General features: G+C 36.7%; 1 protein-coding gene across 1 annotated transcript in view; it reads left to right on the top strand.

The window, feature by feature from the left end:
• Positions 1-14149, top strand: part of LOC309977500 (A disintegrin and metallopeptidase domain 3-like) — a gene marked incomplete at both ends in the record, with an annotated part of 119142 nt that overhangs the window by 78388 nt on the left and 26605 nt on the right. The window contains 3 exons of the mRNA XM_082863615.1: positions 1659-1854; positions 2346-2436; positions 4198-4390. Of these exons, the coding sequence (XP_082719741.1) occupies positions 1659-1854; positions 2346-2436; positions 4198-4390 (480 nt within the window). The remainder of the gene's footprint in view (positions 1-1658; positions 1855-2345; positions 2437-4197; positions 4391-14149) is intronic.

Below are 14149 nucleotides of genomic sequence, written 5' to 3'. Positions count from 1 at the left end.
AGTTCACATTAATTTTATTATGTATTATAGCATAGAATTTGGCTTTTGCTGTCATTTAAAGGCTGACATGTGCCTTACACTCTGCTCTCTCACAGGTGGCCATAAGCTTAAACAGCTTTCTATTTTCTTCTCTGTCCACTTCCAGTTAGGCTAGTTTCCACTGACTTTTGTCTGCAATTTAGTGATCTGATCCAGTTTTTTTCTTATAAATTTTCATTTTAGACGGACACAAGTCCAAGTGCAAAGACATGGAAGACCAATAGTTTAACCAGCTGTTTTTGACACATAACAGTGATTAATATGTTTTTAGCCAGTACCCAGACATTCCTATATGAAATTTAAGAAACTGTGATTGGTACTGCATAACACCAGTTATTATGGGTCAGTTGTATCTTGATCAACAGCCAAGCAAAGAATAACAAACACTTATGAAGCTTAAGTAAGGCATGAGTCTAGCTTTGTGCTCAGGTGAATCTTTGTTTGGAACAGGAGCAACAGGATTCTTATTCTACATCTGTTGGATATCCTTGCCTTTTTGTCGGCAGTTCTCAAACACGCTTTTCCTGTAGGCAGTACAGATAGCTCATTGAAGTTCCTGGCTTTTCTAGTCCAGAGTGTGTGATGTTTCAGAAGAGCAGAGGGATCCTCTGTTTCCCAACATCCATCTCCACCCCTGGTAGAGGCAGAAACCCTGACCCACCACTACGTTCTAAGTTAAATTCCCACCACTGTGTCTAGGGAGAAGGGTTCCGATTATCATCCTGCGTCAGCAGCAGTTTCATGTCAGCTATAAACTCCTCATGGTGGAGGTGGAGTTAGTCCTGAAAGGAAAATTACTTGAAATGCAAAAAGGATAAAGATGTCCATTAAGAAACATTTTAGAAACATGGCAAAGACTGGCATCTGAGTTAGTTAAAACATCTCAGGAGTGCAACTAACTAGTCCCCAAGAATCAAAAGCTGGAAAACAAATACACGTAGTTTTATATCACATATTTTCTATTTATCTTGAAGCAAATATTCAGGATAACCAGAGCATTTTAACTATGAGAACTTTCACCAGAGCCATTGTTTTAAATTGAAGTGCAAATCACACAATAAAGAATTAACCATTTTCAAGTGAACAATTCAGTAGCATTTAGTGCGTTCACAATGTGGTGCAACCACCTCGACCTGGGTCCATAGCAAGTTCCTCATCCGAACAGGAGACCCCGACCCGTTACGCACTTGCCTTCCTTTCTCCCTTCCCCTCAGTCCCCGGCAACCAGCCATCTGCCTTCTGCCTCTATGGACTTACCTACTCTGGACATTTCATATAGGTAGAACCATACAATATGTGACCTTTGTGTCTGGTTTTCTTCACTAAATACAGTGTTCTGAAGTTTCAGTCACCTTGTAGCATAAACCAGGACTCTATTCCTTTATGTGGCTGAACATATTCCATTGTCCATAGGACAATTTGTTTATCCATTGATGGACATTTGGCTTCTTTCTGATCTATTCCAGCAGAACTTTTAAGTAAATTCATAATTTAACTTTAAATACTTACAAATGTATTAATAATGGAAATGATAGTTACAAATACAATCCTCCTATTTAAATTTGTATATTTTGTTTTACTACTTTAAAAACAAGTATTTGGTTTTCTTTGTCTCACAGATAGCTGAAAGAGGACAGGTATGTAGGAAAAGCACGGATATGTGTGATTTTCCAGAATTTTGCAGTGCGATAGCTGAGTTTTGTGTACCTGATATGAAATCTGCTGATTTAGAACTGTGCAATAATAAGACTGCCTTTTGCTATCAAGGAGTATGCCAAGATACAGATAAACAGTGTGCAGAGTTGTTTGGAAAATGTAATGGTTGTATTTTTTTCTGAGGTTTATATTTAAGCTGTATTTGTTTCTTAAGTCAGTAATGCACCCTATAGCCATAATAATAATTATTGCTTAAATCTAAATTTGGAGATAAAACTGCAAAACAAAGCATCTTTGACCTATGTCAGGAGGTAAAGTAGATCTAGTGAGTACGAGACAAAAAGAATAGGATATTAGTCAAGTTTCAGGTGATTGGTGGAAATGGAGTAGACTACTAGAATTACGGATAAGTGAGCAAATGATTGTTTTACTTCTTAATCGTTTCTGGACGATCATAACAATTTTATTCTCGAGTAGGTAGTTTTTAGTTAAGTGTTTCTCCTTCATATGTAGCCAGTAGATGGCACCAAATATTTATAGTAGATGACACTGCCTGGGCTTCGTTGTCTCAATGCCTTTGTATAACTTTACCACGCTTTTAATTTTTAATTTCTTTTTTAAGATGGGTAATTGAAACTTTATATTTTCAGTTTCGAAGGCGGCTTCTGCTCTATGTTCACAAGAAGTGAATATGCATACAGATGACTTTGGAAACTGTTACGGTCGTTTTTGTAATTATCGGTGCGTATTTAGAAAAATATACATTTTCCAAATGCACTGGGTGTGTATGTGTGTGTACTGCAAGGAATCACTTAATACAAATGAGAGATGAATATAGTTTATAAAGATAAATTTATATGGTGCACTTCGTAAGATGGTGTATGTTCTTTTTTAAAATTTCTTTTAACATCTTTATTGGAGTATAATTGCTTTACAATGGTGTGTTAGTTTCTGCTTTAAAACAAAATGAATCAGCTATACATATACATATATCCCCATATATCCTCCCTCTTGCGTCTTCCTCCCACCCTCCCTATCCCACCCCTTTAGGTGGTGACAAAGCACCGAGCTGAACTCCCTGTGCTATGCAGCTGCTTCCCACTAGCTATCTATTTTACATTTGGTAGTGTATATATGTCCATGCCACTCGCTCACTTTGTCACAGCTTACCCTTTCACCTCTCCGTGTCCTCAAGTCCATTCTCTACATCTGCATCTTTATTCCTGTCCTGCCCCTAGGGTCTTCAGAACCATTTTTTTTTTTTAGATTCCATATATATGTGTTAGCATGCGGTATTTGTTTTTCTCTTTCTGACTTACTTCACTCTGTATGACAGACTCTAGGTCCATCCACCTCACTACAAATAACTCAGTTTCATTTCTTTGTATGGCTGAGTAATATTCCATTGTATGTATGTGCCACATCTTCTTTATCCATTCATCTGTTGATGGATACTTAGGTTGCTTCCATGTCCTGGCTATTGTAAATAGAGCTGCAATGAACATTTTGGTACATGACTCTTTTGGAATTATGGTTTTCTCAGGGTATATGCCCCATAGTGGGATTGCTGGGTGGTATGGTAGTTCTATTTTTAGTTTTTTAAGGAACCTCCATACTGTTCTCCATAGTGGCTGTATCAATTTACATTCCCACCAACAGTGCAAGAGGGTTCCCTTTTCTCCACACCCTCTCCAGCATTTATTGTTTGTAGATTTTTTGCAGATGGCCACTTTGACTGGTGTGAGGTGATATCGTCACCTTATGTTTGATAAAGGAGGCAAGAATATACAATGGAGAAAAGACAGCCTCTTCAATAAGTGGTGCTGGAAAAACTGGACAGCTACATGTAAAAGAATGACATTAGAACACTCCCTAACATCATACACAAAAATAAACTCAAAATGGATTAAAGACCTAAATGTAAGGCCAGACACTGTAGAACTCTTAGAGGAAATTATAGGCAGAACACTCTATGACATAAATCACAGCAAGATCCTTTTTGACCCACCTCCTAGAGAAATGGAAATAAAACAAAAATAAACAAATGGGACCTAATGAAACTTAAAAGCTTTTCCACAGCAAAGGAAAACATAAGACAAAAAGAGAACCCTCTGAATGGGAGGAAATATTTGCAAATGAAGCAACTGACAAAGGATTAATCTCCAAAATTTACAAGCAGCTCATGCAGCTCAATATCAAAAAAACAAATAACCCAATCCAAAAATGGGCAGAAGACCTAAATAGACATTTCTCCAAAGAAGATATACAGATTGCCAACAAACACATGAAAGGATGCTCAACATCACTAATCATTAGAGAAATGCAGATCGAAACTACAGTGAGGTGTCACCTCACACCAGTAAGATGGTGTATGTTCTGAATAGCTTTGGTGTTATGCTCTGAATAACATTGTGAATTATCCTCATGTTTTGAACTGTTATTTAAACAATATATTGTGTCGCTAAGTGACATATGGGTAATTTTTTCTGTGTTATATTACAGGGATATCTATTGTGGAAAGTTAGTTTGTCTCTGGACACGTACAGAAGTAGTGCCATTTAAAAATTTTGATACTCAATATACTTTCCTTGGAGGCATTGTGTGTCTAAGTGCACATCTAAGAAATTCGACACCAATAACCTTCCGAGATGATTATACCTATGTAAAGAGTGGCACTATGTGTGGTCCAAATAAGGTAAACACAAATTCTTCATGATTCTATATGTGGTGTGTGAGCGTCTTAGTGTCTGTGTATGTGTGTTTGTGTATGAGAGAGAGAGAGAGGGCACTTAAGATTTTTAATTTGTAATTGTTACCAATTTTGGTTACTTCGTCATGATCTTAAGCCTTAAAGGTCAAAATTTCTATTGATCAAAGGAACGCTTGCTTTACTTTTTGTCATTTTTCATTATGAATTTTACTGTAGATATTTAAAGTTGTGTACTCACACTTGAGTATCTTACTTAACCTCTTTGTTAGGCCAGCATCTGTTCTGCAATAATTTGTGTAAAACAAGGAAGAGAAAAGAATCAAATAATACACCCCAAAAGCAGGTCAGAAAATCCTGAATAATAAGAACAACAAAGAGAATTAATTTGATTGTAATAAAACTAAAATATTGATTTGCTCATTAGCCTACTTCCCTAATTCTTTTTCCAAAAGCACAATATACCTGTTAACAATTTGCCCTTTCTCAAGACACAAGAATAAAACAGAGTTTAAGCTTTGTTTGTTTTTCTTTTTGTTAAACATTTGAAGAAACATAATAGATGATTTTAAACTAGTACCATTGAAAAGTTAGTTGACTAATGTAAAACAGTACACAATTATCTCACATTTAAATTTAAATAATTTAAATGGAGGTATAATATTTTAAGAAAAGAAAAAATAAGAGAAAAATGGAAGTGAATAGTAAACTTATCTCAGAATGGGAAGAGATATTCTCACATAAAAATAATGAAGTAATCACAAAGTAACATACTGGTGCTGACTACATTATAAAGTAATATGTCATCCCTTTGAAGACCATTTAAAATTAAGTGCCACAAAAACAGAAATATAGATCAATGGAACAGGATATAAAGCCCAGAGATAAACCCACTCGCATATGGTCACCTTATTTTTGACAAAGGAGGCAAGAATATACAATGGAGAAAAGACAGCCTCTTCAATGAGTGGTGCTGGGAAAACTGGACAGCTACATGTAAAAGAATGAAATTAGAACACTCCCTAACACCATACACAAAAATAAACTCAAAATGGATTAAAGACTTAAATGTAAGGCCAGACACTATAGAACTCTTAGAGGAAAACATAGAACACTCTATGACATAAATCACAGCAAGATCCTTTTTGACCCACCTCCTAGAGAAATGGAAATAAAAACAAAAATAAACAAATGGGATCTAATGAAACTTAAAAGCTTTTGCCCAGCAAAGGAGAACATAAACAAGACGAAAAGACAACCCTCCGAATGGGAGAAAATATTTGCAAATGAAGCAATTGACAAAGGATTAATCTCCAAAATATACAAGCAGCTCAATATCAAAAAAACAACCCAATCCAAAAATGGGCAGAAGACCTAAATAGACATTTCTCCAAAGAAGATATACAGATTGTCAACAAACACATGAAAGGATGCTCAACATCACTAATCATTAGAGAAATGCAAATCAAAGCTACAATGAGGTATCACCTCACACCAGTCAGAATGGCCATCATCAAAAAGTCTACAAACAGGGCTTCCCTGGTGGCACAGTGGTTGAGAGTCCGCCTGCCGATGCAGGGGATGCGGGTTCATGCCCCGGTCTGGGAGGATTCCACATTGCCGCGGAGCGGCTGGGCCCATGAGCCATGGCCACTGAGCCTGCGTGTCTGGAGCCTGTGCTCCGCAACGGGAGAGGCCACAGCAGTGAGAGGCCCGTGTACCGCAAAAAAAAAAAAAAAAAAATGTCTACAAACAATAAATGCTGGAGAGGGTGTAGAGAAAAGGGAACCTTCTTGCACTGTTGGTGGGAATGTAAATTGATACAGCCACTATGGAGAACAGTATGGAGGTTCCTTAAAAAACTAAAAATAGAACTACCATACCACCCAGCAATCCCACTATGGGGCATATACCCTGAGAAAACCATAATTCCAAAAGAGTCATGTACCAAAATGTTCATTGCAGCTCTATTTACAATAGCCAGGACATGGAAGCAACCTAAGTATCCATCAACAGATGAATGGATAAAGAAGATGTGGCACATACATACAATGGAATATTACTCAGCCATACAAAGAAATGAAACTGAGTTATTTGTAGTGAGGTGGATGGACCTAGAGTCTGTCATACAGAGTGAAGTAAGTCAGAAAGAGAAAAACAAATACCGCATGCTAACACATATATATGGAATCTAAAAATAAAAAATGGTTCTGAAGACCCTAGGGGCAGGACAGGAATAAAGACGCAGATGTAGAGAATGGACTTGAGGACACGGGGAGGGTAAGCTGGGACGAAGTGAGCGAGTGGCGTGGACATATATACACTACCAAATGTGAAATAGATAGGTAGTAGGAAGCAGCTGCATAGCACAGGGAGATCATCTAGGTGCTTTGTGACTACCTAGAGACATGGGATAGGGAGCTTGGGAGGGAGACGCAAGAGGGAGGATATATGGGGATATATGTATATGTATAGCTGATTCACTTTGTTATATAGCAGAAACTAACACATCATTGTAAAGCAATTATACGCCAATAAAGAAGTTAAAAACTGCCTATGTATACATGTTTTAGATCTAAATATGTAAAGGAAAGAAAGAAATGGAGTACCATATAATTTAGATAGTAATTATTTTTAGAAGGAGGGAAAAGACTGATTAAGGAGGAACTGGGAGGATGCCATCTTGGGTAATAGCAGAGGTCCTTTTGTTTTTTCAGTGAGGGTTGAGTAAATGAATTTTTGTTGAAACCATTGAGCTTTCCACTTTTAGCTTGCAATTTTTCTGTGTGAGTACCGTATTTCACAATGGAAATGGTTCAAAAATCTAAATTGCTAAACAATAACCAGTCATTTGTAAACAAATGGATTTAGCTCCATAAGCTTCTTTCATTGTATTTAATTTGTTTCAGATTTTCAAAATGTTTGTCTTTTAAGATTTTAATAGTAATGCAACATATATTCATGTAAATAAATCAAAAAACAAGTTAAAAAAAAAGGTACACTTGGAAAATAATATCACTGTAAAAAAAAACAAAGTGCCAAAATGTGTACTAAAGTATAGCAAAGTAAATAAATAAATTTATTAACTAATTTAATCATTCATTAATTAGAAAAAAAGCACTCTAATGGCTTCTATACGTGGCATAACACCAAAAAAATAATTTTGTCTTTGCCCCTGGTTTCTGGCACAAAGATCCTAAACCCCTTGGAATTTCCTGATTGATAAGAATTTTTTTGTTGTTATTCATAATGAGCCCCTTCTGATCAAACCGAATTTATGCTAATGGAGTAACAGGGTGGGGCATCTAGATGGCTTCAGGATCGTGCTGGTTACCAGAAAGACCAACTGATTAGAGGGATGGAACTTTTAGTTCTACTCACAACTTCCACTAAGGAGAGTCACGTGGCTGGAGATTGAACTCTGGAGAAACTTGGAACACTGAGATCAGGGAGCTTCTAAGTTAGTGAAATAAAAATGAATATCCAACAGTTGTGTTCGTCCAGTCAGTTAGGAATTGAAAATAATAATTGATGGTGAGAAGCACAACTTATTATCATCCTAAACCAAGTATAAATTTACACATACTTTCTGGAAAGTGATTTAGAAATGTGTAAGAATTCAAATATATTATCACATCTTTTTGTCTATTTTTGAAATTTATTACTATTTGTTACTATATTTTTCTATATTATTGAAATATAACATTATACTAGCTTCACATGTACATCATAATGATTCATACTTGTATATATTTCAAAATGGTCACCACAAGTCTAATTAATATCTGTCACCATATGTAGCTATAATTGTTTTCTTATGATGAGAAATTTAAGATTTACTGTCTTACCAAGTTTCAAATACAGAGAACAGTATTAGTAACTGTAATTACCATACTGCACCATACATCCCCATGACTTATTTATTTTTATAACTTGAAGTTTGTACCTAACCTCCCAAATCCCACCCATGGCAACCACCAATCTGTACTCTTATCTGTGAGCTTGGGTTGTTTTGTTTTTATTCTTCTTAGGATTCCACATGTAAGTCAGATTATACAGTATTTATATTTCTCTGTCTGACTTACTTCATTTAGCATAACGCCCTCACGGTCCATACATGCTGTCACAGCTAGCAAGATTTCATTTTTTTATGGCAGAAAAATATTCCATTGTGTATATATACTATATTTTTGTATATATACTATATTTTCTTTATTCATCCACTGGTGGACACTTTAGTTGCTTCTACATCTTGGCTGTTATAAGTAATGCTTAAATGAACATTAAGATGCAGATATATTTTTGAGTTAGTGTTTCCATTTTCTTCAGATAAATACCTACAAGTGGAATTGCTGGGTCATGTGGTAGTTCCATTTTTAACTTTTTGACAAACCTCTATACTGTTTTTCATAGTGGCTACACCAATTTACATTCCCACAAACAGGAACAAGTGTTCCCTTTACTCCAGTTCTAAGCCAACACTTATTATTCCTTGTCTTTATGATAATAGCCATTCTAATATCCTAGAAGAATAAGAGAAAGAACTTAAGGATGGAAAAGTATTTGAGGAAATAATGCCTGGAAGGTTTTCAGAAGGCATAAACCACAGATGCAAGAAGCTGAAAGTGCATGATATAGAATGAACTCAGTGAAATCCAGTAAGATACAGCATAATAAAATTTCTGAAAACTAATGACAAAGAAAACTAATCTTAGAATTAGTGAGAGTGAAGCAGCATCTTATATACTGGATAAACACAATTACACTAACATTTGGAATACAACCATATGGGCACTAGACATACAAATACTAATAGAAAATTGCTACGCTAGGTAACTAGCCTTCTATCATCCCACATAACATTTAAATTCAGCAAATGTCCTGTTGAAAAATGAGTCATTTATTTAAAAGACCTCTGCTTTCTCACACCAGCCCTGTTTGACCACTAAAAGCATTACAGTTTATCCATTTCTCCTGCAAGATTCTCTGCCTGGGAAAGTCCAGTCATTAGCCCATGCCCAACTGGGCAATGTCCCCATGGAAGGAAAAGGAAAGAGAAAGGCGGGGGACGGGAAAGAAAGGGAAGGGAAGGAAAAACAAAGACTTTGACTTTTCCTGCTTGGTCTGGAGGAGCTTTAAGCTGGCAGTGACTTTTTGATCCCACACCATTTTTTTTTTTTTTTTTTTTTTGCGGTACGCGGGCCTCTCGCTGCTGTGGCCTCTCCCGTTGCGGAGCACAGGCTCCGGACGCGCAGGCTCAGCGGCCATGGCTCACGGGCCCAGCCGCTCCGCGGCATATGGGATCTTCCCGGACCGGGGCACGAACCCGGGTCCCCTGCATTGGCAGGCGGACTCTTAACCACTGCGCCACCAGGGAAGCCCTATCCCACAGCATTTTTAATAAAAATTCTAATTGGCAGCTCTCTCTATGCAATTGAAGTTTGTCACATTGTTACCAGGGAGTGGGTTCTTGTCTCATCACAGGAAGAATTCAGAGACAAGATAGGGAAGTCAAGAAAGCAAAGCAAGGATTTATGTAATAAGCAATAGTATGCGCTCAAGGGGAGAGCGGGCAGGCTCAGGTGAGTAGCTGCCCTGAGTGTTTTGGCAAGTCAGTTATGTGGGGCGTAGAAATGAAGGGGTGGAATATTCACTGGGGAGGGAGGGGTTTAGGGTCAAAATTCCCTGATTTTTATCCCAGCTCCACCTTCCCGAGGGTAGGAAGGATTTTTGTCCTTATTTAGCCTTGATTGGAAGTGTCATGGAGTCAGTGCATGATGGGAACTTCTTATCTGCAAGGTAATTTTACTGTAATGAGGGCCTAATGACAACAGGTTGCATTGAGATGCCAGAGATTCCTGCTTTTTCCCACCTTTCTTTGTCTGCTTCCAGGACATTTCTCACCCCCAAAATGTGTGGTTTCCTGTCTGTCTGGAGGTTTCTGCTTTTCTTTTGTCTGACTGTGGGCTCCCGCTGTTTACAAGATGTATGGTGTCCTGCCATTTGGCCTCTGTCCCCCCACCCCCCACCCCGCTCTAATAATATGACAGTCTCTGTTTTGGAAGCTGGCTTTTAGGCCGTGGTACTTCCAGTCGTTTAATCGGATAGTGCCAATTCTGGAGGACAGACCACTGGACAAGCCCGAATTCTGTAGTCACCATTAATTCAATTGCTTTATGAAACAAAATACTCTTCTAAATTGTCTCCCTTGGGATAAAGTGTGTTGGCTGTGTTCTGTAACCGAGAGAAGTGGGGAGGTGAGTAGCGGATACTGAGAGCTAACTAGTTCTGTGGTTTTGGACGCAGACTTCCATTGATAGTTCCACATTTTAGCCACCCTTTCCCATCTTGCCCTTTCAGCTCTTCTTCCTGTTTTTCCTTAGGACTCTGAGGCTGCAGCTCCTCTAAAGCAGTGTAAGGCTGATCAACTAGGCTCTCCCCTTTGCCACTGTGTTCCCTGTGGTTGCTTTCTCACTTCATGTCACCCAACAGTGACCTTCATTTTATTTCAAAATCCCAGGAAGTCCTTTACTCTCTCCTCTTCTAATTGTCTCTTTCTGATTTTCCTTTACTCTCATTTATTGGGAAAAGGGGGGCTATTGTGAGTGCCACGTCTGTGAATTTGAGGCTATTGTCTGTGAATTTGAATTGGAATCATTCTCTGGTTATTTTAAAAAGTCATCAAGGATATACTTTATGTTCATTTGTTATTCTACAGTGTTCAGTTGTTTTCAGAGAGGTTAGATAGTAAAGGCTTCTTTACCACATTCTCATCAAATGTGGGTCCTTTGTAAAAATCAGTCTATCAATTGATAGATAAGAAAAGAGAGAAAAAGAGATTTTATTTCTTATCTATCAAAATAAAGAAGAGTATGTCTTCCTTGTCAATTATAATAAAAATTATAAATGTTATACTCCTAAATTTAATACTGTAATATATTAAGTGAATAATATATTACATGAAGATAGGCATTATTCCAGCAATGCAAGTTTGCTCAATATTGGTTGTGATAGAAGACGTCTTTGAATTGTTTATTTAGAAGACAGAACAGGAGTTTATCAAACTGATTGTAGCTCATATAAGTAGGTGAGGGATATTAAGCATATCTTCTTAACATAATCATTTCAAACTTGAAGAAAATGTCTGGGGCATGTAATTGTCCAAAAAACAGTTAAGCTAATCAATGACTGAATAAATGAAATTAACTGTCTTTTCCTTACCCATTCTTATGCACAGAACTGTATGAAAACATGCTCACATAACCCAAGATTTTCTCCTCAGGAAATAATTTTTTAGTTATATCAAGGATCTTTTTTTGAACTGTGATGTGATTTCTTCTGGGACACTATTAGTGTTTCTTTTTTAAAGAGGGAAATCTTATGTGTTAGTTAATATTCAAAACACTGTCCCAACCACTGACCAAGGCTAAGTATTTTCATAGTATCTTTTGCTTTTCCTGTCATTACAAAAGAGCCAGCTAGAAATCGATCTGTTTAGTTGAAAGAAATTATATCAGAAGCATGGTTCTTAACTTTTCCTGGCTTATTTTTCTCCTAAAAACAAGCCAGGGAAGTATGACTGGTATTACCTCAATGACAATGTTAAGAACACTAGAATGAAAATAGTTTTGTGGACAGGTAATTCTGGTTTGTCCAACATTTTGTTATCCTTGCTGGCTTTATCAGAGCACTTTCAGTTAGTGAACAAGCTGATATTTGTTCTTTCCTTAATTAGCAATGGTGATAGAAAATAATGATATTTTTAGACTATTCATCAGATAGGGGGTATTCTACCAGATACTTAAGAAAATCTATCAGATAGTAGATTCTCCCGAAGATAGTCAAATTAAATTGAAATTTGGATAGACAAATATTAACATAGAGTCTACATAGAAATCAGGTTAAATAAATAAATAAATAAATAAGATAATATCCTGTATTTAGTGAGCATTTACTGTGTGCCAAACACCACTTTTGTTCCTTTATCCGTAACAAGCTATTTCACCTTCATAACCTTGCAATAGTTATAATTATTATTCCAAATTCAAAGATGGATAAACTGAGGTAAAGAAGATTAAATAAATTTCTCAAGGTCACCTTTCCTAATGCAAAAGATAAGAGATATGGTCATTAAAGTTGGGAAAAAAATGTAAAAATGACAGGAACACTGGTATTGGGCTCTGTGAGTAAAGTAGTTCTTGTACTGAATATTGGCTCTGTCAGTCAGTGGTGGTGTGACCTTAAAAGTATACATTTAATTCTCATCAAATATAAAATGAGGATGAAAATATCTCCTTCACAGGGTCAATATGAGTATATATTATAAAAATATATAGAAAGTGCAAAGACAGATCCTAGCTCATTACCAACAGTCAATACAAGTTGGCTATTTTTGTACTTATGCCAATTAATATCGATAAATGCACAGTTCTGCTCCCTCAAGGGAAAAAATGGTTTCTGATTCTCAAAATACGATATTTGACAAGGTAACAACACACCATTTGACTCCAAGTTCTTTTATTAGAATAAGCAGATCTGAAATCCAGATTCAACTGAGGTATATATATCTTGTGCATCTAATTTTCATACCAAGTACAATTGTTCAACTCTTGACTTTAAATTTAAAATTTTTGTCATTGGTGGTTGTTTTCACATTTTAGTTTTGTAACAGAGTATCTTGCACAGACGTCAACGTCAGCTCAGACGCAACTTGTATCTCCAAAATAAAGTGCAGTGGACATGGGGTATGTATAATGGTTATTCTGTTTCTAAGTATAGTTATTTTGATTCATGTCAATAACATTTTTCAGTATAATAATGCTTAAAATTATTTGGGGTGTAGAAATGTATTTGGAAAATTGAAATCGAATAAGAAAAGCAGACTGCATTATTCATACGTATGTATGTGATTTATGTGTTCAGTCAGATCATATAGGCTTCACGAGCAAATAATTTGCTTTGAACGTTGTACTAAAATTCAATATGAAACAATCTATTATCATAATGTTAGATTAAGATTATGAAATTTTGGAAATGAGCTCATTAAGTATTACACATATACATTTATACATACATAAAAATATTACTTATAATTGAGTGTATGTGTACTGATAAATATTTAAACTCACACAATATATATTATACATGTTACTTATAATCTCATGTTTTTATGGGAGCAGACTTTCTTGTTCATTATGATCTGCTTCATCCTTGAACATCTTCAATGTGTTTCCCTGCAGGTCTCTTCCTTACTATATTTGAAAAGTTATCCACTGATGGACTTTCAGATAATGTTAAATTTTTACTTAACTATTGTAACTAATGGTACAGTGGACACTGTTGTACCTTCACCTTTTCACATTTATCTGACTTCTTAAATTGTTAGCAGTGAAATCTGATGAGCCAAATATATGTACCGTTTAAATTTTCGTTAATATTATATTGTCTTCAAGAAATATTATACCAGTTTTCGGTCTCACCTGTCACGTATAAAAATGCATATTTCCGGGCTTCCCTGGTGGCGCAGTGGTTGAGAGTCCGCCTGCCGATGCAGGGGACACGGGTTCGTGCCCCGGTCCGGGAGGATCCCACATGCCGCGGAGAGGCTGGGCCCGTGAGCCATGGCCGCTGAGCCTGCGCGTCCGGAGCCTGTGCTCCACAACGGGAGAGGCCACAACAGTGAGAGGCCCGCGTACCGCAAAAAAAAAAAAAAAAAAAAAAAAAAAGCATATTTCCTTATATTCTGGT

This window comes from Leucopleurus acutus (assembly GCF_964270905.1).
Source record: "Leucopleurus acutus genome assembly, chromosome: 21".
NCBI classification, from domain to species: Eukaryota; Metazoa; Chordata; class Mammalia; order Artiodactyla; family Delphinidae; genus Leucopleurus; species Leucopleurus acutus.
Note: the sequence above shows the minus strand (reverse complement) of the source record. Positions and strands in the feature narration are given on the sequence as shown.